This window comes from Delphinus delphis, chromosome 11 (genome assembly GCF_949987515.2).
Source record: "Delphinus delphis chromosome 11, mDelDel1.2, whole genome shotgun sequence".
In the NCBI taxonomy this organism is placed as follows: domain Eukaryota; kingdom Metazoa; phylum Chordata; class Mammalia; order Artiodactyla; family Delphinidae; genus Delphinus; species Delphinus delphis.
The window spans coordinates 83112859-83135326 of NC_082693.1; the positions used below are offsets into that span (position 1 = coordinate 83112859).

Genomic DNA, 22468 nt, shown 5'->3' on the forward strand with positions numbered 1-22468 from the left:
TCAGTTTACTCAGTAGCTAATTATGATTACCTAATAGAATTGTTTTGAGGATTAATTGGGATAAGATATTTAAAACCCTTCATGCAGTGCCTGGCACATAGAAATCCCTCAAGAAATGGTTACTGCTGCTATTGATTATATTTTTATTACCCTGACTTAAAATACTTGGCCCATAAGTCGATCATACTAAATTTTCCTTAGGTTCCAACTCAAGTGTTCATTCATTTATTCGTGCATTACATGAATCTTTAGAGAGCCTTTATGTATCATAGACCATGGTAGGTGCTGGGGATGCATCAGTGAGGCTGATAGACAGTAAGGAAACAAAAGTACATGTATAATATTGATTCAGTGGGAAGCGCTTTGAGGCAGGGTAAGGGGATCAAAAGGCCAGGACAGGGTATGCTATTTTAGGTAGGTTGGCCAGGGATGGCCTTTCTTTTTAGCAGAAACCTGTATGAAGCAAGGAGATCCATGAGAAGAGCTGGGGGAAGAGCCTTCCAGACAGAAAACAACAAGTGCAGAGGTAATGATGTGGGAATATACTTTTGCCTTTGAGGAACAGTGAGAGTCCAGAGAGACTGGAGCAGAGTGAGTGGACTTGACAGGAGTAGGTCTACAAGTAGCTAGAGACAGGTTCATATCCGATATGGAAGGCCATGGGCAGGACTTTGGATAGTATTCTGAGTGTGATGAAAAACTACAGAAGGGAGGATTGCAAGCAGGGGGGGCCTTGATCTGATTTTCAGTCAAATGAATGACTCTTGGTCTCTATGTTAAGAATAGACTAAAGAAGATGAAAGGGCAGTATATTAGGGCTGCAATAGCAAATTGCCACAAATTAGGTGGCTTAAAACAACAGAAATTTTATTCTTTCACAGTTCTGGAGGCCAGAAGTCCCAAATCAATGTACTGACAGGGCCATGCTCCCTCTGATGGTTCTAGGGAAGAATCTTTCCTTGTTTCTTCTAGCCTTGGTGGCTCCTGGCATTTCTTAGTTTGTGGCACCGTAACCCCAGTCTCTGGCTCCATCTTCACATGGCCTTTTCTAATCTGTGTCTCTGTGTCCAAATTGCCCTCTCCTTTCTCTTAGAAAGACGTCAGTCATTGGATTTAGGGCACACCCTAGATCCAGGGTGATTTCATTGTGGATCCTTAACTAATCACATCTGCAAAGACTATTTCCAAATAGAGTACCAACATTCATAGCTACTGGGGGTGGGTGGGTTAGGAATCAAACATATCTTTTTAAGGGACACAATTCAATCCACTACAGCAGTAAGGAACCAAATTAGAATTTTTAAGTGAGCAATGACAGGGCTTATGATAAGGATACATGTATGCAGATAGTGGGAAGGCAAACTTGGGATATATTTTTAATAGAGAGTTAATGGGGTTTGATGATGCATTTGATTGGAATGTGGAGAAAGACATCAAGAATGACTCAGGTTTTTTACTTGAGCCCCTGGGTGAATAGTGATATCATTTACTGATCTGGATAGAATAGCAAGTCTTGGGGGACAGGATTATGAAGACTTTTCCCATTCACTCTGATAATATAGCATAGAAGTTAAGAGTAAGGCCTCTGGGGTCAGATAGACGTGGGCTGACAACTGGTGTTGTGCCTTTGGGGCATGTTACTTAATATGCCTGGACCTTGGGATTCCTATCTGCAAAATGAGTATATTAATAATATCTTCCTCATAAGGTTGTTGGGATGATTAAATGTGATTATATATGTGAGATACTTAAGAGTCAGTGGCAAACAGGCAGCACCCCCCCTATAAATCTTATCTATTCATTTCATTGTTTTGAAAAGATTCCACAAGGATACCCAATGTTCCTTCAATTGTACCATTCTTTGATTCTGGTATTGTTGTGTTGGATTAGGAAGGCTGATGTAGCAGTAGCATACAGATTAGACTGGAGTGGGGAGATATGAAAGCAGAGATCTTACTAAATTGTTCTTTGAGAGATATCGAGGACAGTGGTATGAGAACAGAAGGGAGGGAGGAAATAGAGATCGTGCTACAGAGGAAACTCTACAAGACTTGGCAAATGATGAACACTGAAAAAAAGATAAAGATGTCTGATTTTGTAACTCTGGAAAGTTGGAACAGAATCATTGACAAAGGTAGGAAAGCCAAAATATAGAGTAGCCTTGGGAGGAGAAAAGACATCTTCAGTTTGAATTGAAGTAATAGCAATCCTAGAAGTTGGGCATCAAGTAGAATCATGCCTGGTATACAGTAAGTGCTCAAAACTTCTGGGTCAGCACTGTCTGATAGAAATATAATGAGTGCCACAAATGTAAGCCATGTGTAATTTAAAATTTTTCTGGCAGTCGCATTTAAAAAAGAGAAACAGATGAAACTAATTTTAATTATATATTTTACTTAATGCCAAAATATTATCATGCCAACATGTGGTCAATATAAAAATACCAATTATGTTATATCCTTTTTCTTCATGCTAAGTCTTTGAAATCCAGTACATATTTTCCACCTACAGCATATCCCAATTTCGACCAGCTGTCCAGTGGCTGCTGTATTGGACAGTGCAATTCTAGGTGGAGGTGATTGTCAGGTGGTGGATTATAATGACTGAATTTCAGAAGAGAGAGATCAGTTTGGCATCATCTTCATGGAGGAGAAAGCCAGATGACAGGATGGAATTTGTAAGAGAGAGAATGCTAGAGGAAGAGCGAACCCAAGGCAGAATGGGGTAATAATTCATTTTATAAGGGTTTGACTTCCCCATTGGACTGCCTGGCCTCAGAAAAGAGATGAATTAATAATAGTGATTCAATTCATGTTTTCTTATGTTGCCCTTTTGTTTTCTCTACTATTTGCAGGTACCTTGTTTATGTATTTGTCTACTGTCCATCTCCTTCTTACTACAATGTAAGTCTGTTTCATTCATTATTATATTCCCAGAATAGTATCGCTCACACATTAGGGCTCAAAAATACCCATGGGATAAAAGCCAAGTCTCTGCCTTCAGAGAATTTACAATATGATTGTAAAGTGTTACATAGAGCAAAAAATAAAGTAGTGATAGATTATTAGAGAATCAGATTCCTAGTATTGCTAATGTGGGGTCCAGGAGTTCAAAAGAGAAAGATTCAAAGGGTTTGAAGTAGCCTAGAAAAACAGAATTGAAATATGGTCTGTGTCTTAAATGGTGGCTAGTCTTTGGACATCTAGAAAAAAAGGGCTTATGCAAAGGTGGGGATGAATATGAACAGTTTAGTTGTAATAGATTCTGGGAAAATGTAAGCTATCAAGTTGGAACAGTAGCCACTGAAGTTTTTGAGAAGATGTGCAAAGCAGAATTTTAAGAATGGTATACAAAATGGATCGGAGAGGCGAAAACTGGTAGGCAGTTATCATAATATCCAGAAGGTGATGAGGTTTGGACTGTGGTGATGCTTTTGGGCATAGGCAGGAGGAGAGATATGAGAGATGTCTGAGTAAAGTCCTCAATGAATTTTGTTTTTGGACTAAATATGCATTGGATTGTCAAATGTGTTGCTAAGGTCAACTCCAAGGTTCTGAACTTGGTTGACTGAGTGATGGTGCCATAAACTGAAAGTTCCAAATGGTAAATTCCTTTCAGGGGTGGGGGCTGAGAGAGGAAAATGGCTGAAGCCAAAATGATGGAAGATATCCAAGTGGAAATTTCCAGTAAGCCTTCAGATGACTAAGGGATTCAGAGAATGTAGGCTCTTTCCAAATCTTCTGTTCTTTTTGCCTATATAGAAAGTGTTTACTTTATGTGTTTCCCTGTGGCTCTGTTGATTACATTCTTATGTGTGGTTTGAAGCTCCTCTGGCTTCAAACCTGTATTTGTTTTGGGTATGGTTGGAGTAGAGTGCTAATGAGCCCAGGGTCATGGGTTTGGTCCCCAGAAGGGCCAGTTAGTTTCATGGAGAGGAAAATTGTGTTCCGTGGTTCACAGACTTCACCCTTAATCCTGTCTGCTTGTCTCTAAACTATGTAGTGTTGGTCCCAAGGGGGCCTGGCGAGAAAGTGTGAGTGGTTGTGTGCAATCCATTAAAACTACTGGAAGAATGGCTTCAAGTGGGTTTATCTGGGTTTTTTCTTCAAGAAGTTTGTCTTCCTTCCTCCCTCAGTTCATGAGACAGAGATCACATTTTCAGAGATAATATCCTGACCAAATGCACATGGGACTGTCCTGTTGATGGCGACCCACAACTGTTTCCCACATTCATTTACTTCTTAGGTAAAAAGCAGTGTGCTGATCCAGGAGTATGTGGTTCTTTGGTGCAAGAGTCTACGTACAAGTTTTGGAGTATTATCTGTTTGACTTTTAGAATTGGCTTATTAATACTGTACACATAAACCCTGGAGAGCATGAACATGCCCCAAAGACTCTAAGCAAACCTTTCACTGACTGATTTTCCTTATCTCATCCGGCTGCTTTTAGCTTGAGGCATACTCTTTCTGGGAAATACAAGTCTACGTTCATAATTCTTGTGATGGTCATGCAAGGATACAGCATAGAATGTGCTGTGTTTAAAAGAGTGATGGTCTCCATAGAACAGCAGTTGAACAAACCCACAGAAGCCACCTTCTACACAAGCGTAGAATTGCCAGCATTTGCTGGGATAGCGTCTGAAGAGTGTTTCTGTGGATACTGCATTTTCAAAAATCAGTTCTAGAGGTTCTCAAATTGCTCTTCCAGTGACTGATACACCCCTGGGTCCTGCAGGAGCAACCCCAAAGAGAATTTGGAATAATGTAATGCACACATTGAAAGATTAAAAATAAATCCTCACAGCTTAAGAAGGACTTGAAAATAGGTTCACTTTTCTTTCAGGGACATGTTTGCCTCATCAGGGATACTTCTATTATTTGACATTATGGAAAATTTAAAAGGCTGAGGAGTAAGAGGCCAGACCATCAAATATCATTTAATAGCAATTGCTAAGAATAACAGTGATGACTTAGAAGAATATGGTGTGGAACAAATATGACTAAAAGTAAAAGGTGGAATAACTGAAGTTATGTGCTGAGGAAGCCAGTAAAACTGGTTGAAAAATTATTGGTGTTCAGGTTGTGCATAATGACAAACAACTGACTTATTTGCATTGTTTCCATGAATTAATTAGAATAATTATTTCAGTACTATATAGGGAGGGCCTGAAAATATCATATAAACAGTTCGAAATCATTATATGGAAAATTTGTAGCTCTGCTGGCTGGGCTGGGATGAGGTGAAGAAAGAGGAAGGATTATAGTGACATAGCAAGAAAATGCTGGACTTGAACTTTTACGTTTGCTTTTGTGGTATAAGGATTTTTTAGGCTCAAACAGTACTTTTTCCCTGATTTTGCTAAGTCAGAGTCAAATTAAGGGAAGAGGTGGTCACTTGCTCAGAAAAGTTGGGGCCATGAATCAGAGTGTACGTAGAAAAGAGAAAAGAGTGTACGTAGAAAAGAGTGTGACAAAGCCAATGGAGAGAATTTTGCCTTGGATATCTTAGATCCTTAATGAGTACTCTCATTCCTAATAGTAACAATAGAAGTAGTGACAACAAAAGTATCATAAACAAGAGCTGAGAAGCAGACCAGTGCAGGACTGTGCCCGTGTTTTCATCTAGCCATAGAGAAACTAAAAAGATGAAAGGGATAAATTAAGACAATGTGATGAGTTTTTCATAAAGCTTAATTTATTAAATTTAAGAAACTGCCCTTTATTCTGAGATTATATCCATGCCATGTTATTAAAATGAATTCCCTTTTAATGACATGATGTTATGATAGGTTTTTTAAAATGTCCTTATTTTAGCCCAATAAAGATTTTGCCACCCTATCTCAATTTCTTGAAAATTCTACTTTTATTTTTAGAAATTTTACAATTTTGAGAAATCTAGAAATTTAGGAACCATTACATGATAATGTTTAATCCTCAAATACCAATATGAGGTAGATATTATTGTTGTGGTGGTTGTTGTTATTGTCATTAATATCATTTTACAAAAGAGGAAGCTGAGCCTCACAGAAGTTTTTTTTTTTTTTTTTTTTTCCTGCGGTACGTGGGCCTCTCACTGTTGTGGCCTCTCCCGTTGCGGAGCACAGGCTCCGGACGCGCAGGCTCAGCGGCCATGGCTCACGGGCCTAGCAGCTCCGTGGCATGTGGAATCTTCCCGGACCGGGGCACGAACCCGCGTCCCCTGCATCAGCAGGCATACTCTCAACCACTGCACCACCAGGAAGCCCCAGAAGTTGTTTTAATTTGTCTAAAGAACACAGCCAGAAGTGTCAGAGCCACAACACACACCAACATCTGCTTGATTTCAGCACTCACGTTTCTTACCACTATGTTATTCCTGTGGGTATTAGTTAAGGTCCAGAGAGGGCAGCAGAAACTATTCTAGGTATTTTAAACAGAGGGGATTTAGTACAGGTGATGGAAAAGATGAGTAGCCAAATAAGAGATGGGAGTCAACCCAGAGATTAACATCATCAGGAAGTCACTACCATCCCTAGAACTCGAGAGACACAGAGAGGAAGTAGTGTTCCCATCTGAGAAGAACCATCTGGATGGATCTAGGTCCACGGAGGGGACAGGGTGCCGCTTCAAGTGGGGGGGCAGGAACAGCAATTACTGCTGAAGATGCTGCTTGAAGCAGAGAGAAAAGGCAGGAATACCCTGGCTTCTACTTTCTTCCTGCCCTCCATTTTTGTTAGTGTCTCCTACAGCCAAGCCTACCTGGAAATCAGAAAAAAAATAGGGGGGGTGGCTGGAAAATGTAGAATGTTGGGAAATGGATATGAGAGCAAACAGATAAACATCCAGTACATTCTAGCATAAATATGTATTTAATTATTTCACTGTATCTTTTACTACTGCAGTGAGGACTAGAGATACCAGAAGAGACTTTTCAATATTAACTAAGAGAATTTACTTGGCTATAGGAGGGGAATGGAAACGTTTCCATTCCCAAAGCCCTTTGAAGAAGAGAGAGACAGAAAAAATAGGGAGAGAATATTGGTCTTGGAGTAACCTATCTTTGAATATTTTAGCTTCTAGAATGGTGGCTGAATTAGAAGATCTGGGCCAAATAAGGTGGAGAGTACAATACTAGGTATCATTTCTGCCTCTATTACTGCTGTCTCCTTCTCTCTCTAGGGGAGCACTTTCTCCATCTCTGTCTGTCTATCTGTCTGTCTCTCCATCACATCTTTTAGACATTTGGGGTTGGGAAAGAGAGTTCCCTGTTTGTGGGGTGGACTGATGGATTCAACCACAGCACTTATATAGAGAAGTTGCCGTGAATAGAGACTATGAACCCCCCAGATTTCCGTTTGGAGAGACTCCCACTGTTCCCCCTGGAGTAGGTTGGAGGCTAAGGTGGAGCCACTGATTTCAATAAACAAAGTATAGTTAGGAAGTTATGGGACAGTTACTTAATCTTTAACTTTCCTGGTAGTAACCATTAAAATGAGAAACCTCCCTTCTAGGCCACATTTCCAACCTTGCTTGAAATCCAAGGTCAAATTTTACTTTTGATGTACTGATGGTATTGTCTCAAATCCAATTTACATCTGTTTCTGATTTTAGTGATTGCTTTATTCTTTTCAAAATCATCTCATCCCATCACAGGGTGAAGGAAAGAACATTTAGAAACCAGATGTTGTATTAACCATAACCATTATCCTTTATTGGATCCCAAAGAGGTTTAATCTCTATCCATAAACAGGTGAGGAAGATACAAGCTTTCGGCCCAGCTTTACACTTTAAATGCCTCACTGGGAAGAGGGCAAAGGCTCTGCCATCCATCTGGCATTATTACTCAGGCAGGATCATAATTGTTGTGTTCATCCCTATCAGACCCAAAGCTCCCCTTTTCATAGCAAACATGTTATGATATACCCTTTAATATCCCAAAGTGAAATTCATAGATAATACACAATTTCAACAAAAATCAAAATGATGCCTGAACTGTAATATAAAGTATAATGAAAACAGTTCATAGTAAAATAACATGCATTACAAGATAGAAATGCTAAGGCCCAACTCTATTGGAAAGCATAGGGAAGTGGTCAGCTAATTTACCCCTATGTGGAGAATTATGAATGTGACAGCTACTGATACAGGTGGCAAGTAGAGAGATTCAAATAGTACAATTAGCATTGCTATAAGTGATGTTTTTTCTAGAACAGTGGACAATGCTTGGTAAAGTTCCAAACGAAATAAAGTACCACCTTTATACTGTGGTATATATACCGACTACAGTGGTAGTCAGTACTACCACTGACTGACAGTGGTAGCATTCCTGGAAAATTCAGCTTATATAAAAATCATGCAAAAATACTTTGAGTTTATAAACAAAATTGGAGTTATATTCTAGGCTTAGGTAATTATAAGTAGGTTTATCATCTACATGAAGTGTCTGGAGCTCTAACCTCTGCCCAATAAATACCTTATAACACCCCCCCCCCTCAGTCATTGTGATTGACAACTGCAAATGTCCCTGCATGTTTCCGAAATGCCATCTAGGGTTAGAACTGTACCCATTGGGAATCCCTAGAGTGGGATAACTAAGGGCTTTTTGAGGGACAGGGATATAGGAACATGGACTCTGTGAGTCCACATTTTTGTCCGTGGAAGCCTTGCTTCAACCACATTCCTTGAGACCACAGTGACTTTGACAAACTGTCAGGAGAACAATAGGTGTAGTGTTGCCAGAGCTCTTGGCAAGATTCTTTATGATCAACTTCTAGTTTTACTTATGCATAAATGGTTTATTTCTGGACTGTATAAGGGCTTAAGACATACCCTTTCTCACTGAGATTGACTTACCATTGGGTATTACATATGTGATACGAAGGACTATCACGAAATGACATTGCGATGTGAACAGTAGAGGAATGGCAGTAGGTAAGGTTAAAAGCCCAGTTAGATATATTGATTATTGAGCAGAAATTCTAATTTATCTTAATAATACCATATTCAAAAATATTTTATCACTCAAAGTTAGCTATATTTCTGCTTCTAGCATGTATAACCAAATTTGAACAAGAAGGTGACTGTCGGTACCTGGAATTGTCCTTGTGTCTGGATTGAGGCATGAATGGTGAAGTAGTGAAAACACAGGTTTGATGTCTTCAAACCCAGATTGAAGCCTACCCTGCCTGGCTGTGACCTTCAGTACGTTAAATAATGTCTTTGAGCCTCCATTTCTTCATCTGTAAAATAGGGTTCATAGCAGTGCCTGACACATAGGGTTTTCATAAGGACTAATGAGATAACATAGGTGAACCATTTGATATAGTGACTGACCCATGGTAAGTTCTCAGCAAATATTAACCATTGTTGGGTTGGTGGTAATTACCACTCACACAGATCTTACAGGAAGGTAAAATAGCATTTTCAAAAAGAGGCTGTAATGTGGCCTAGATGATCTTAAAGGAAGACAGAATTCCTTAGGGACAGAATTGCTCTTCTGTTTAGGGAAAAACAACTTTTGGCCATATACAATGATAAAAGGTGAGCGGGCCTGCCCCCATCCCCACTACGGGCAAAGCTGTGATGGAGGAAGTAGCAGAATTTTCTTGCCAGTTCTTTCTAAGAGAGAGGATGAAGGGTTGGATAGGAAGTAATTCCTGGGAAAGTATGCAGAAGAGAGGAAGGGAATCTTACTAAGATGAAAGTGATGATTGAGATCTTTCTGCCCTCTTACTTCAACGTCCACAAAACCTTTAGTGAAAAGGCTGTCCCCAGGCTAGCCATGGGCATGCGCAGGCGTGCACGCCCTGCTGTTAGAAGCTTTTGGCCCCGGGAGGTCCGATGCAGAGCACAAACAGAACGAGGAGATTAGTCCTCTTGTTGGGCCTAGGGAGAACCATGGATACTTTGAGTGAGTGAAGTTGGGCGTGATGGTGAGCCCCACGTGGGAAAATGATGCAGGAAACTTTAGTAATATTATTAGTTCCTTAAAATCAAGTACAAAATCTCATGAGCCTTTTTTACATTTAGGTAGCTTTCCAAATAACTCATGGACGGTTTAAGAAAAGGGAAATAGAATGAGATGCTTTCAAATAACAAGAGGGAAATCACTAATCTTTCCACTTTGTGCTTCCACAAATGCTACTGTGAGTTTGATATTCACAGTATCTATTCAGTAAAGGATTAGAAAGATTTATTGAAACAGAAATTCAGTGTTGAGAGATCACATTCTTATAACATTTCTCGATATTGGGAGTGTATTAAATGCTACTTGTATATTATGTACCCTACGTGATAGAAAACCTTTTCCCAAATGCTTTGTCATGGATTATAACTCACTGTTGGGTTATGGTAAGTGGGGATGGGTTACTTAAACCTGCTTTATTGTTAATGCATCTACTGTACAATTCATACATCTCTTACAGAGTTTGTCCAAGTTCTTTGAAACATTTATTTTTAAATATAATCTGTAAATTCTATAAGATATCTCCATTCTGGTGTATGATTAGTTTTATTTTCTGGGTAAGTTTTCATGTTTATTTGTTGCAATGACCTTAATTAATAAAAATGCTACATGACAATAGAATTCTTAAGGAATGACACATTACACCAACATTGTCCAAAAGAACTAATTAATCAAACATGATTAATTTTAATGTAATTACTAAAGAAAGATATATCATTTTATTATGACGCTCTAGCCATACATTTTCAAAATATGCTTATTAAACAGTAAATGTCAGATAATGATTCAGTTAGTTACATTTTTAGAAGTCGTTAGGATTGATATTCCTCTGCCATAAATGAATTGAATAATAATTTCAAATACAATCAGAGTTAATTTAATAAAAAATATGCTTTTGAACTAAGACAGATAAAATCAATGACCAATGATTATTTTCTGGTTTCAAAGTAGCAGGGAAGATTAATTCAGTGTCTGTAAGTTTATTTATCACACTTGGCCTAAATGTGATAAAAACAAATGAAGCAAAACACATGATGTAATCCCAGTTTTCACACTTCATTAGCTCTCTCAGCAAAAAAGAGATCTGACATAGTATTTGGGGCCTTTGTATAAACTGAATACAAGCTACATGATGTTTGAAAGTTTTTGATATTTGAATAGACATTTTAATAATACACAGACACAGATAAGAGATGTGAGTAGGTGGCTTGAGGTTTCAGAGTCCCTCCTGCAGTGTGTTTAGCAGCAGGTACAAGATAAATATCCAAACAAAATCAGATTAAGGGATTAACAGTAGTGACCTTGCTATGGGTAGGTGAGTGGGGCCAATGGGTGGTTTGGAAGGGATTTTCGAGTTCTTTTTTCATTTTTCCTACTTTTACATCAGTGCATTTTGGGCAAAAGAAAATGAGTAATGTTTAATTTTTAGATACAGTAGGGCTGGACAATTAAAAAAAGGAATATTCTAAGGATTGTGAAGGTCATTTGGAAGGTGACAGGTGATTCAGCAGGGGTTAAATGGGAGAAACTATCTCTATCTTAACTTACATTTCAATTGGGCAGTAACATTTGAACTTTTGTGTTCTCTTTTTAAGTTGTTTTTTCTTGAAAGGCCTTATCAATGACAGCTGAAGAATGGGGAGAAACGGTGACCGTCTTTAAGATCAATGTGGCATCATAAATTAAGAAGGAACATGTGAAATGTATGCTTTAAAAGAGCCCCCTTTAATTCTAGGGTTTCAGCTTGGTCAGCCCTCTACAAAATTTTGAGGCAGATACTAAATGAACAAGGACTAAGAGGAAAAAAGACAGTTTCAAAAACTCCCTGGGCCTCTGTCTCATCTGTGAGAGGTTTCCTACAAAAAGTATTGTTCCAGATAGGATTTGGTTATTTAAATTTGTATCTTTATCCTGTACCATACGCACTTAAAGCTCAGACAGTCTTCTCATCTCCTTTTTTTTTTTAAATAGAAATCACACAAAAAAGATATCTATGTATCAGTTTCTAATACCTAACAGGAAAGTCTTTTAGAATATTAACATAGCAATAAGCAAATATGTACTATAGGATTAAACACTAGCATTGAAAACAAACAAACAAACCAAAAACAAAGAATCAACAAAATTTTCCTCTTGTTTTAGCCCCTTCAGATTCTGGACTTTATGAGCATTGCAGGAGAGGGGCATAAAGAATCGCGCTTAGTTTATTTTAAAATTTCAAAATAAATGATGCCATAATGATGCATAAATCAGATTTATCTTTTGAAAACATTGATGGGAAAGCCCAGGTGATTTGAGTGGGAATGCTCTTTCTTATGAAGAGAACCACATAGGATCTGTCTCTAATAAATTAGTACAATCTTTTAAGATTAAAAATAGCAAAAACGTTTTAAATAGTCTGATTATAGCTTCAACAAGTCAAACATACATTTCTATCTAGCCTATAGTTTTAAAGAGTCTATGTGGGTTTAACTTATCATCCCTCATTCCAATATAAAAAAAGAAGAAAAAGAACAAGTCATTTTTGAACATTAAGATATTCATAAAGACTGTATAAAGTAAAAAACAAAACAAAACAAAAACAAAAAAATCTTCACAGATTGTTAGCCATCTCTTTCAACGGTTTCTCATAAATTCTTCTCTTTCCTTATCAGTAGATAACCCCCATCTCAGAAGGAAATACTTGCCAACACTTCCCAATGAGATCAGTGATTGCTTTTTATGAGAGCTACTGCTCTTTGAGATGTTTAGGTGAAGGGAGAATATCTTCTATAAACCAGTAAACTCCAAAGAATTACTCAAGGGGGATGTGGCAGAAGCTATTTTTAGAAGATGAATCTATGCATTTTTCTTTTTGTTTTTATTTTCTCCACTTGCTGAATACCTGTTTTAGAGCAGAGAGCGCGCGCACACACATGCACACACACGCGCACACATGCGCACACACACAATCAATGAGTAACTTAATCATCTTTTCAGTTCTGCCATTTGCCTATAAGGTCTTTTTTTTTTTCTTTCCCATTTATACTCCATGCTCTTGAATCAAGGTGTTCATATTGGATAATATATTGCTAATTTTATTGAGTTTGAGAGCCAACAAAATAATGGAGCCTTCTAACTTAAAAAAATTTCCTTCTTCTGCCCTTGCACCCCCAAACTCACAATTTGGTGAACAGTACACTACTTGTGAGTGATATAAAGTTGAAAGGTGGTGGTGACTAGACCTAATGCTATTTTCTTAAGCCATCTATCTAAAGAATTGTTTTTTTCATACTTTAAAAAAATATGTCTATGCTTTCTTTTTTTTTCTTTTTTCTTTTTTTTTTTTTTAGTCAAGTACTTTCTTAAAGAAACAATAGCACCACATTGGCATAGCTGGCCAAACAATAAATGGGAAAGCAAAATGTGCTACATCTTCCATTTTAAGCATTCTCCCAAGTGCATAAACTAATAACAGAAACCCTGAAGTCATAGTGCATGAGATGGTTTCATCTACACAAACACTGACATTCCAAGGAGGGGAAGGATTCTCAAGGGAGGCCAGGCTTTTTTTTTTTTTTTTTTTTTTTTAAGATTTTTCAAGGAAGTGATTTCTTCTCAGTATTCCATTGGACTCTTAGGATGAGTGTGTGTGTGCACGTGTCTGTGTGTGTGTGTGTGTGTGTGTGTGTGTGTGTGTGTAGGGTGGGTATTGGGAGAGTTTTTCTTTATCTCTAGAAGAGTGGATTCTGATGGAAAGATGCTTTAACTTTTTCAGTGGAGCTTCCTCATCTTAAAATGTTCGAATAATACAATTATACTATTTGGGGAAGTGGGAATGGAAATTTGACCTAGGTATTCAGTGTTGTCAATTAAACTGGAAATCAACCCATAAATTAAAAGCTCATTCTTACCAGTATTTATAGCTCTTTCATAAACGTCTTGATATTGCCTCATCTCAAAATTCTAAAGCAAAGCTTATAGAGTTTTGAGTTGTAAGATTTTATGTGCTTCCTTCTGTCAGTACCAGGTCGTTCTGCTGTAGAATATAGTGATCAGCTGACTTCTGGAGTTGACAGCAATTTGTCTTCTAGTTTTAAATCATTTGAAAATAAGATAGTGGGTTAGTATAATTAGTTAATTTTTAATTAGCTAATTTATGATACAGTTAGAAAGGACTATGTACTAGAAAAAGTTAAGAAGGGTAATATGACTTCACATATGTAAGCTTTCCTATGTAAGGTATTTTTTGCTGTGAACGGAATTATTAAGTGAATGAAATAAGTCATAGACACTCTTAGAATTACCGTATTCAACTATGTCTGGAAACTTACAGGTCTGCAGAAGGTTGCATGTAAAGCGTTGTTTATAGTAATTTTAAAAGGTACACACTAGGAATAAGAAATAAAAATCAGAGTGCCATTTTGGGAAAATGGGTCTAGCATCTCATTCCATAGAACCCATATGTCTAGAAGACAGATGAAGGGCAAAATTACCTATGGTTTCTTTTACATCTGTCCACAGTGATCAGAACATAGCTCTGCATGCCAGGGGTGCTAAATTCAAATAACACTGTGGACTAAGGTTAAAATACTAGTTGGCTGACCAGAGGTGTCCATTAAATAGGCTTTCTTTTTGCATATGTTCGGAGATCCAGGAAATCTTGTTTTTTTCTGGCCTCTGAACCTTGAGGTGAACCAGTGGGATGAAGACTAAAGATGTTATTTTTGTTTTGCATGTACACTCTCCAAGAATAAAAGGGATATAGTTTGCATGGAATAATCAAGCCTGGTTGCTTTTCACCAAAAAGTTCTAAGGCAGATAAAAAGATCTGAATGATGGATGATTCATTGTTTTAATAAGAAAATCTTGATATGTAGACAGGAAATATTTTCTAGGTCAGCATGGACCTGTCCTCATCATTGGATTTTCTTGATACCAGTTTTCAGTTGAATGGATAAGACACATCCACAGAGGACTAGAGGCCACTCTTCTAAGCAGACATGAGGGAAAATTTCTAGCTGTGAAGGAGATGTTTGTCTTTCAACTAGCAATTCTAGTCAAGCATACTTTAACCAAAAATATATGTATATATCAGTATCTCCAAGGATAAGAACAAAATTCATTAAAGAAAGTAAATTTGTGACATTTTATTAGTTATTATTTCAATATTTGAAATCTTGGGACTTTTTTTAGATTACTTGAAAAGCGGAAAGAACTGTTTTTCAAAATGAATAGAGTATCATTTATAATATTAAAAGAAGTATTATTAGGTTATTAGTAACTTCCCGGCAGAGTCAGTAAGTGCTAGCAAATGGAATAATCATCCTTTCGCTGATAGAAATCTTTGTTTTTCTCCTTTTTTCTTTTCCTCTCTTTTCACTTTGTATTCATAAATCCAAATGCAGAATTCAAAATCAAATTGCAGATCAAATGTTTCTAGGTTATTTTGAAAAGTGTTTTAAAAGAGATTGAGCTGTTAGCTTTTAACAACTAGTTAGTTGGATAGTTAGTTGGATAGCTTCACTGACAAGAACTGGCATGTCAGGAGCATTCAGCTTATCAATTTTCTAGCTATGCTGTGAATGAGTTGTTCATAGAATTCCTTGCATCCCAGCAACTCAAGGGCTCTGATCTTGACGCCCTCATAGCAACTCAGGATAAAAATCTGGAGCTTTATCTTTTTAATCCTCATACCACCCCTGTGAGGTAGGTAGATGACATATTGCCCCCATTTTGCAGATGAGGAAACTGAGGCACAGAGAGGTGAAGTGACTTGCCCAAGGTCACAGAGTGGTGAGTCCGTGACAGAGTCGGCAGATGTTTGTTTCTTCAGCGAGAATAAGAAGCCAGGACTGTTAAAATTCCTAGCCTTCTGCTTCTTCTACTCCTCTCTGGACTCGCCAATCAAATTTGCATCAGTGGACTTTGTGTCTTATTTCTTCTGGAAGGCGTAATTGGGGAACTTTTCTTTCCCAAATGGTTAAATTTTGAGTACCCTTCCCCTCTGTGTCACCTTTGGCTCCAGGCTTCCTCTTTGAATTTGCTTTCACCTTTTACCGTTTTGGCCAGACTCTTTCATATAACAAACTACAAAATAGCACCATTGTACTAAAAAAACAGAGTTTTACATACTGTTTGATACATCCTGTATTATTGACATGCTAAATTTACATAGTGCTTTATATGGAAAAAATAAAAAGAGAGAAGTACTGATTAGGTCGCACACTCACTCATCATTTGAAGGAACCATTCAGAGTTTGAGACTTTCTATGCTTAAAACATATGCCTAAAATGATTGGCCTCAAAGTTGCAACTACTTGCAATTTTTTTTAGCAAGATGTGGAAATAATAAAGCTTTGTGTCTAAAATAAATGCATCCAACTTATGTTTGGTACAAATGCCACAGATGGAATCTTGTGGGTTAAAAATTGGTGTTCTATCTGACTGCTTGCTGCTGCTATTGAGGAGGCCAAATTTGGCAAATTAAAAGGTGATGAAGGGGGGAGGGGGACAGACGAACAAGATTACCAGACACTGTAAAACAAACAGCCTGTGTTGCGTAGAAAGAAGTGCAAATAAAAAAATTAATAAACCACTTAGATAAGGCTGCTGAATGAATGTCTCTAGCAGCCAAGATTCAGAGACAAATGTAGTGCAACTGGATCTATATAACACCCATGCATTTGTGGCTCTTGAGAGGCAGGGACTAAGATCTCTATATATATTTTCTCTATAGAACATTATTGATAAAGGATCAACAGCAATCTACCAACTCCAGGACCATTTTGCAAGGTGCAAAGCTTTTAACAATCACTCCTAAAGACATTGTTGGAATGTTTACTTGCGTATTTCATTGGGGGGAATGCCCATCTTTTGAAATGTTATCAAACTTATTTTTTTGGTAGGTCTTCTGGTGTTTAACAGGTAACTCGTGCAGAGCAAAGGATCCTGCCAGTGGCATGTCATTCTTCACTCTTCAGGAAGGTCTTCCTACATTCTGTAGTTCTTGCTTCCTGCACTCCCTCTACTTGTGTTCTTCAAATGTACTTCCTAAAAATAAGGGAGAAAAAGTGATTACTTTGATGAAGTTTTTTGTATGCTACCTATCTATTTCTAACATTGGCTCTCAACCTTTCATATCTATGCCTCACCACTCAATTTAACAGACAGCTTGGGCCAAGTTTTCCTGAGAAAGACATATAGGTAGATGGGCCTGTAGTTTTTAGTTTAGCCAAACCTCACTCAGGCTTCTCTTTATCCTTGATGGCATGGGAACCACAGATTGCTTTATAATTACACAAAAATGTGTTTTTATTCATCAGCTACTATCACAGATTCCTTGACAGGAAGGAGATCCTTTAAAATTCTGTCTTCTGGACTGGAACATCTTTTCCTAGTGAGGAAAAAAAATCACATTTTGGGACCATCCTCTGTTGTTTTATTGCATTTTGTTCTGTTTTAGTTTTTGTAAAAAGGAGCTATTTCTTTTTCATTTTTTCTTTATCTCCTTTGGAGAGAGGCAGAGCTTTAGAAGATTGGGAATTTTTGTAGTTGATTTAGAATCTATAAAGTCACAGACATTCTAAGCTGTGCTCAAATCTAGCTCTTCCATTTTCTAGCTATGTGAACTTGTGCAAGTGACAATCTCTTGTGTCTCAATTTCATCCATAAACTAGGATAATAATAGTTTCTACATTGTAGGATTAAGGATTAAAGAATTAGAACATAAAAGCACTTATAATAGGCCTGGCACATGGTAAGCACTATGTAAGTATTACCAATTGTTATTTACTCTTCTTATTATTATTTCATCTTTATTGGAAAGTAACCATTCTTGGATTAAAAATTCTGGATTCCTTGCTTTGGTGCTACCATTCACCTATCAACAAGCAATTCTGTTATCCAAGGAATATTGAGTTTTGCTTAGAAGCCCTATGATAGTAGGGAGTTGTCTCTGTTCACTGTTACAGCCCCATGTCTAGAGCAGTGCCCAGAACATTTCAGGTGCTCCATAAATAGCTGCAGAATGAATTGAATGAATGAATGAATATAATGGGCCTCTGATAATGTGAAGAATCAAGTCATTATACTTTTTCTGTAATTATTATTTTATCCTTGAATATACTTAAATAGCAACATTAATTTAGACAAATAAGATGTAACATAAAATCTGGGAGGAAATAACATTTGCATGCATAAACATCAGGTGCTGCTTGTCTTGGTTTCACTTCTAGTCAGGAGGCCCTTAGAGAAGGATGTAGTAGATAATTATTGGTACAGAGTGAGGTTCAAGGATTCAGTGTCCTTTTTCCTGGGAACATTTTCCATCCAGACCAAAACCAAGAATTCTCACCATGGTGACTGGAATCGCCAAATTCTTCCTTCTGGCTAAGGAAATGATCAATCACCCAATCGTTGTTAGAAGTTTAGAGATCAGTGTAAGGGACCTTGGAGATCACTTAAGCCCTGAGAACTGGAGAGGGTGAGAAGGTGGGGCAGTATCAACTACCAGTCCCTGGAAGTTGTACCTGTTGACGAAGACCCATAGGGATTTGATAATTTTTCTTACACATGTTTTTCGGCTCTACCTGGAACATTAGAGTTATCACCAAGACCTTTATAAAAGCAAGTTAGCACTTTGTGAGTTGACGGTCAAAATATCTTGTACCTACTGAATAGAAGGAAGATCATTGTGTAAAGATGTTTAGTAAAATATCTAGCTCAGTGGCCACTGAAAAAAACTTTGTGGGGAGAAATTGGGCACTTGTATAGGATAGCTTGAAATGCTGTCATTTAACATCCTGCCACTTTCCCCCCAAATATCGTACAACTTCTACGCATTTGTTGCTCCGCTGTTAAGCTAACAGTAAAGTATCTGCTGTTAAGCTAACAGTAAAGTTTGTATTCCTTCCTAATCTTACCTTTTTATCTGCTTCCTTAAAGGAGTTCTCCAGAAAATGGAAGAAAGACATATGGGGCTACAGAGTAGAGACACTGTTGTCCCAAACTCCTTGAAACATTCCTGTTCAGTTCTCAGTAGACCCTGCTGATTTTATATGGCTCATCAAAACCCCACAATCGCTATTATTAAGGACACTATCAGTCTATCAAACTAGTAACCAAATTTACCAACAAGTCTAAAAATACCCTAATTTGGGTTTTACCTCTTTTTCTGTTTAAGAGGCATGCCAGCTTAGAAAAAGAAGATTTTTAAGAATCTGGATAAAGCCCCAACTAGGAAAATGCTCCAGAATGAGATGGTAACAAGTAAAAAGAAAGCACATGAGGTATTTAATCTCCAGTCTTCCTCTCAAGCCAAAGTAATCTCAGATTTCCAGAAGAAAAAATTCAGGTATCTTCTGTGCTTCCCTCTTCAAATTCGTGAGGGCTGTAGCAAAAAGGATTGGGGTTAGCTTGGCCAACCATATAGATCTTATTCTTCTCCCCAACAGAGAGATTCTTTTTCCCTGAAAGCAGAAGTGTAAAGTGCAAAGTCTGAGTGGAGGGATCTTCTGGCCTATCTCTTCTGGATCTGTTTCGGCATCGCGGCAAAGTCATGGGCAGAAACTCACTCACTTGTTAAAGCTGACACTGCTCCAGGCAGCATGGTTCCCATGCACACAGGCGTACGGTGGAGGCCATTCAAAACCAGCTGGGATGTCGTCTGGTTTGCATTGGCTCTCTTCCCGGGCTCTCACATGTGACTTCTTTGTTGCAGACAATGACAGTGACAAAACAAAGGCACTCAGGGATTTAGTCTAAGTTGCATCTGTTGCTTTGCTCATTGTCTTAATTTAATGACGCGGGCCACCTGACAATGGGTGGCAAGTGGAGGCATGTCAGAAGCAGCCGTCGGGGCTGGCGCCCACCTTCAACGCACTTCTTGAAGGGGTTAGGAAACTGTCCCACATTCAGCCAAGCAAAAACGTTTCACTTCAACAGCTTGTCCAAGACAAACAAACCAGCTGAAACTGTTTCTAGTATGTAACTAGACAGATTTTTGAAAGGAAAACAGTAGTGAGTAAATACTGTTTCCTATTGACACCAGGGAAGGTAAGATTATTTACAAAAAAAATGCTGGTCCTTTAGCTCACTGGGGTTGGTTGAGGAAATATACCCTCTGAAGGAAGGGTTAACCAACTCACGAGGAAATAGGTTTGATAGGGGTTAATTTGTGATATACTTTATTACACAGTGTGTACCGTACACAGGTATTTAGGAAGCTGGAAAATGCCCTGAAGGGGTCATTCATATTCCTCCTTATCTCTTAGCACATCCTAGCTCTTGGTTTTTTCCAAAGGAAAGCTATCCACAAACTTTTGGATTAAGATTGCTGAGAGCTAATGACAATGGCAATACTAGTAATCTTGACTAAAATTTGCACACGCTTTACAGTTTACACAGTAGTCAGTGAACCCTCCCAACAACCTTGTGAGATGATGTTGTTTGCATCTGTCTCATTCACAATCTGAGGTTCCCTAAGATTTAATGACTTGCTTGAGGTCCCATAGGAACAAATCAATAGACCTAGATCTAATAGTAAAATAATTTATTATTTTAATAAAAGGATAACAATTCTATCACTTGAACATTTGTATGTTCTGGACACTGTGTTATAAGGTGCTAATTGTATACATTCTCTTATTTAATTCTCATAGTTCTCTTGGAGATGGGTACTAGTGCCTTGCCCATTTTACCTTTATGGAATATGAAGCTTATAAAAGCTAAACAACTTTCCTAGTTTCTTACAGTGAAGATGTGACCACGGTTGGAATTTGTATCAGTCCCTTCTGATTCTGGAGCTCACCAGTTAGCCACTCTGCCATACTGCCTCTCTAAGAGGTAAGACAATATCTAGTGCCTCAAAATCCAATTCTCTTTCCAGTAACGATAACTGATAATGTCATGAGCTGCCCATGATCCCAAATGGTAGTAGATGCTGGTTTGGAGGGTAAGGCAAGACTCTAGGGAAGTGGATGCCCTCCCTTATCACATGTGAGCTGACTCCTGTTTTTATGGTTAGTGATAGAGGTCTAGTAGCACAGCATTCATTTAACAAAAGCTAACCCTGCAGATGTTATAAGCCCTTATTTTCTCCCTGCCTATCTTTATGAGATTTTGCCCAAGAGACAGAATCTAAAAGAAGGATGATAATAGGCCCTTTACATTTTAGGGAGGGAGCAGTGATGTTTTCAGTAGACTCTGTTTCCATCTCCACCCACTGCAAACAAGTTAGGTATTGTATGACATAAAGTCTAAGAAAAGACTGGCACCGTATAAAAAAGGCTAGGCAAATACCATCCATCATGGAATGTTAGCAGCCTACTGCACAGCATAAAGTTCTAACTGAGCATTGACCTTCTCCTTAACAGGGCAAAATGGAAAAAAGAAAGAGCAGTGTATGATTGAAGAGATGGCCCAGATGTCAGCTCTTTACCTGTTGAAAAGGATGTGCTCTAGCTTTTTCTGGCTTGGTCTGGAGACACGTGAAATTGTAGAGGATGATTTAGATGTCTCAACATCAACTTTGATGTCTTGTTATTTTGGGGGATTACAAGTTCAAATTCCAGGAGAGTGAGGTCAGTCTTTCATCTCTGGGAGCCAAGCAGAGTGAGTGTCATGCAATCAACTCAGTGCTTTGGGATGTGACTTTTAAAACCAAAGGACAAAGTGCACTTTTCAAGAGATGTATGCTCCTGGTGGAGTAACTGCCTCTTTAACAAAGTGAGAGATGTATAGTCTGGGCACAGTGTTGGTCTGCTCAGCCTCTTATTTACTTATTTTTTCTGGAAAGACCTCATCCTATCTTTTATGCGGTTATAGTGGGAATGCACATTTTTTCCAATATGATTGTCTCCTCTGGCCATAGTGGATGGGCCTGGCATGCCCCTCCCATAGCTCAAGAAGAGTATGGTGGGGAAACCAAGGCAGACCCAATTTCTGGGAAACACAAGATTCTTTTATTGGCCAGCTTTGGCTCCAGGGCTCCTCAGTGGCTTTGCTGAATTTTGCTTAGACTGTTCAGCAGTCTAGGATGCTTCCACCCAACTGTCTCTCTTCCTCTGCTTCATTGGGGTCAGACTTGCATTGCATTCTGATGGCTTGTTCAGGCTTCCCTGATCCTCTCCTATTGCTTTTCACACGGGCATTTCCCCTAATGAAATCCTTGCTCCTTTAACCTAGTCTCATTTATGTTTCTCGGAGGTCCTGGACTTACATACCTAAGCTCCCAGCTCCCAGCACAGAATTGTGTGACCTTTGACAATCACTACATTCTTCTCTCCTTCTGTTTCCTGTTTTGTAAAATGAAAGGGTGGGGTAAGAGCACCCACCTCATAATGTTATGATTGCATGTGATCACCCTTACACATTTACCTGGCAGAGTTGTATGCAAGAGAGCCTACTGTTTCAAGGGCCCTTGGTTTAGATCTATTTTGTGAACTTGATGGCAACACCAGTCTGTTCTGGCTTCTGTGCTGTCAGAATACACTCTGGGTCTACCTTTGTTAGAGCATTGATGTGCTGTGGCATAAATTATGTAAGT

General features: G+C 38.4%; 1 protein-coding gene across 3 annotated transcripts in view; it reads right to left on the reverse strand.

Moving 5' to 3' along the window:
- Positions 1 to 13237: 13237 nt before the first annotated feature.
- Positions 13238 to 22468, reverse strand: part of IGF1 (insulin like growth factor 1) — a 73156-nt gene continuing 63925 nt past the window's right edge. For all 3 annotated transcript variants that reach the window (XM_060025484.1, XM_060025485.1, XM_060025486.1), the window contains one exon: positions 13238 to 16974. In XM_060025484.1, coding sequence (XP_059881467.1) covers positions 16949 to 16974 — 26 coding nt within the window. In that variant the 3' untranslated portion in view covers positions 13238 to 16948. The remainder of the gene's footprint in view (positions 16975 to 22468) is intronic.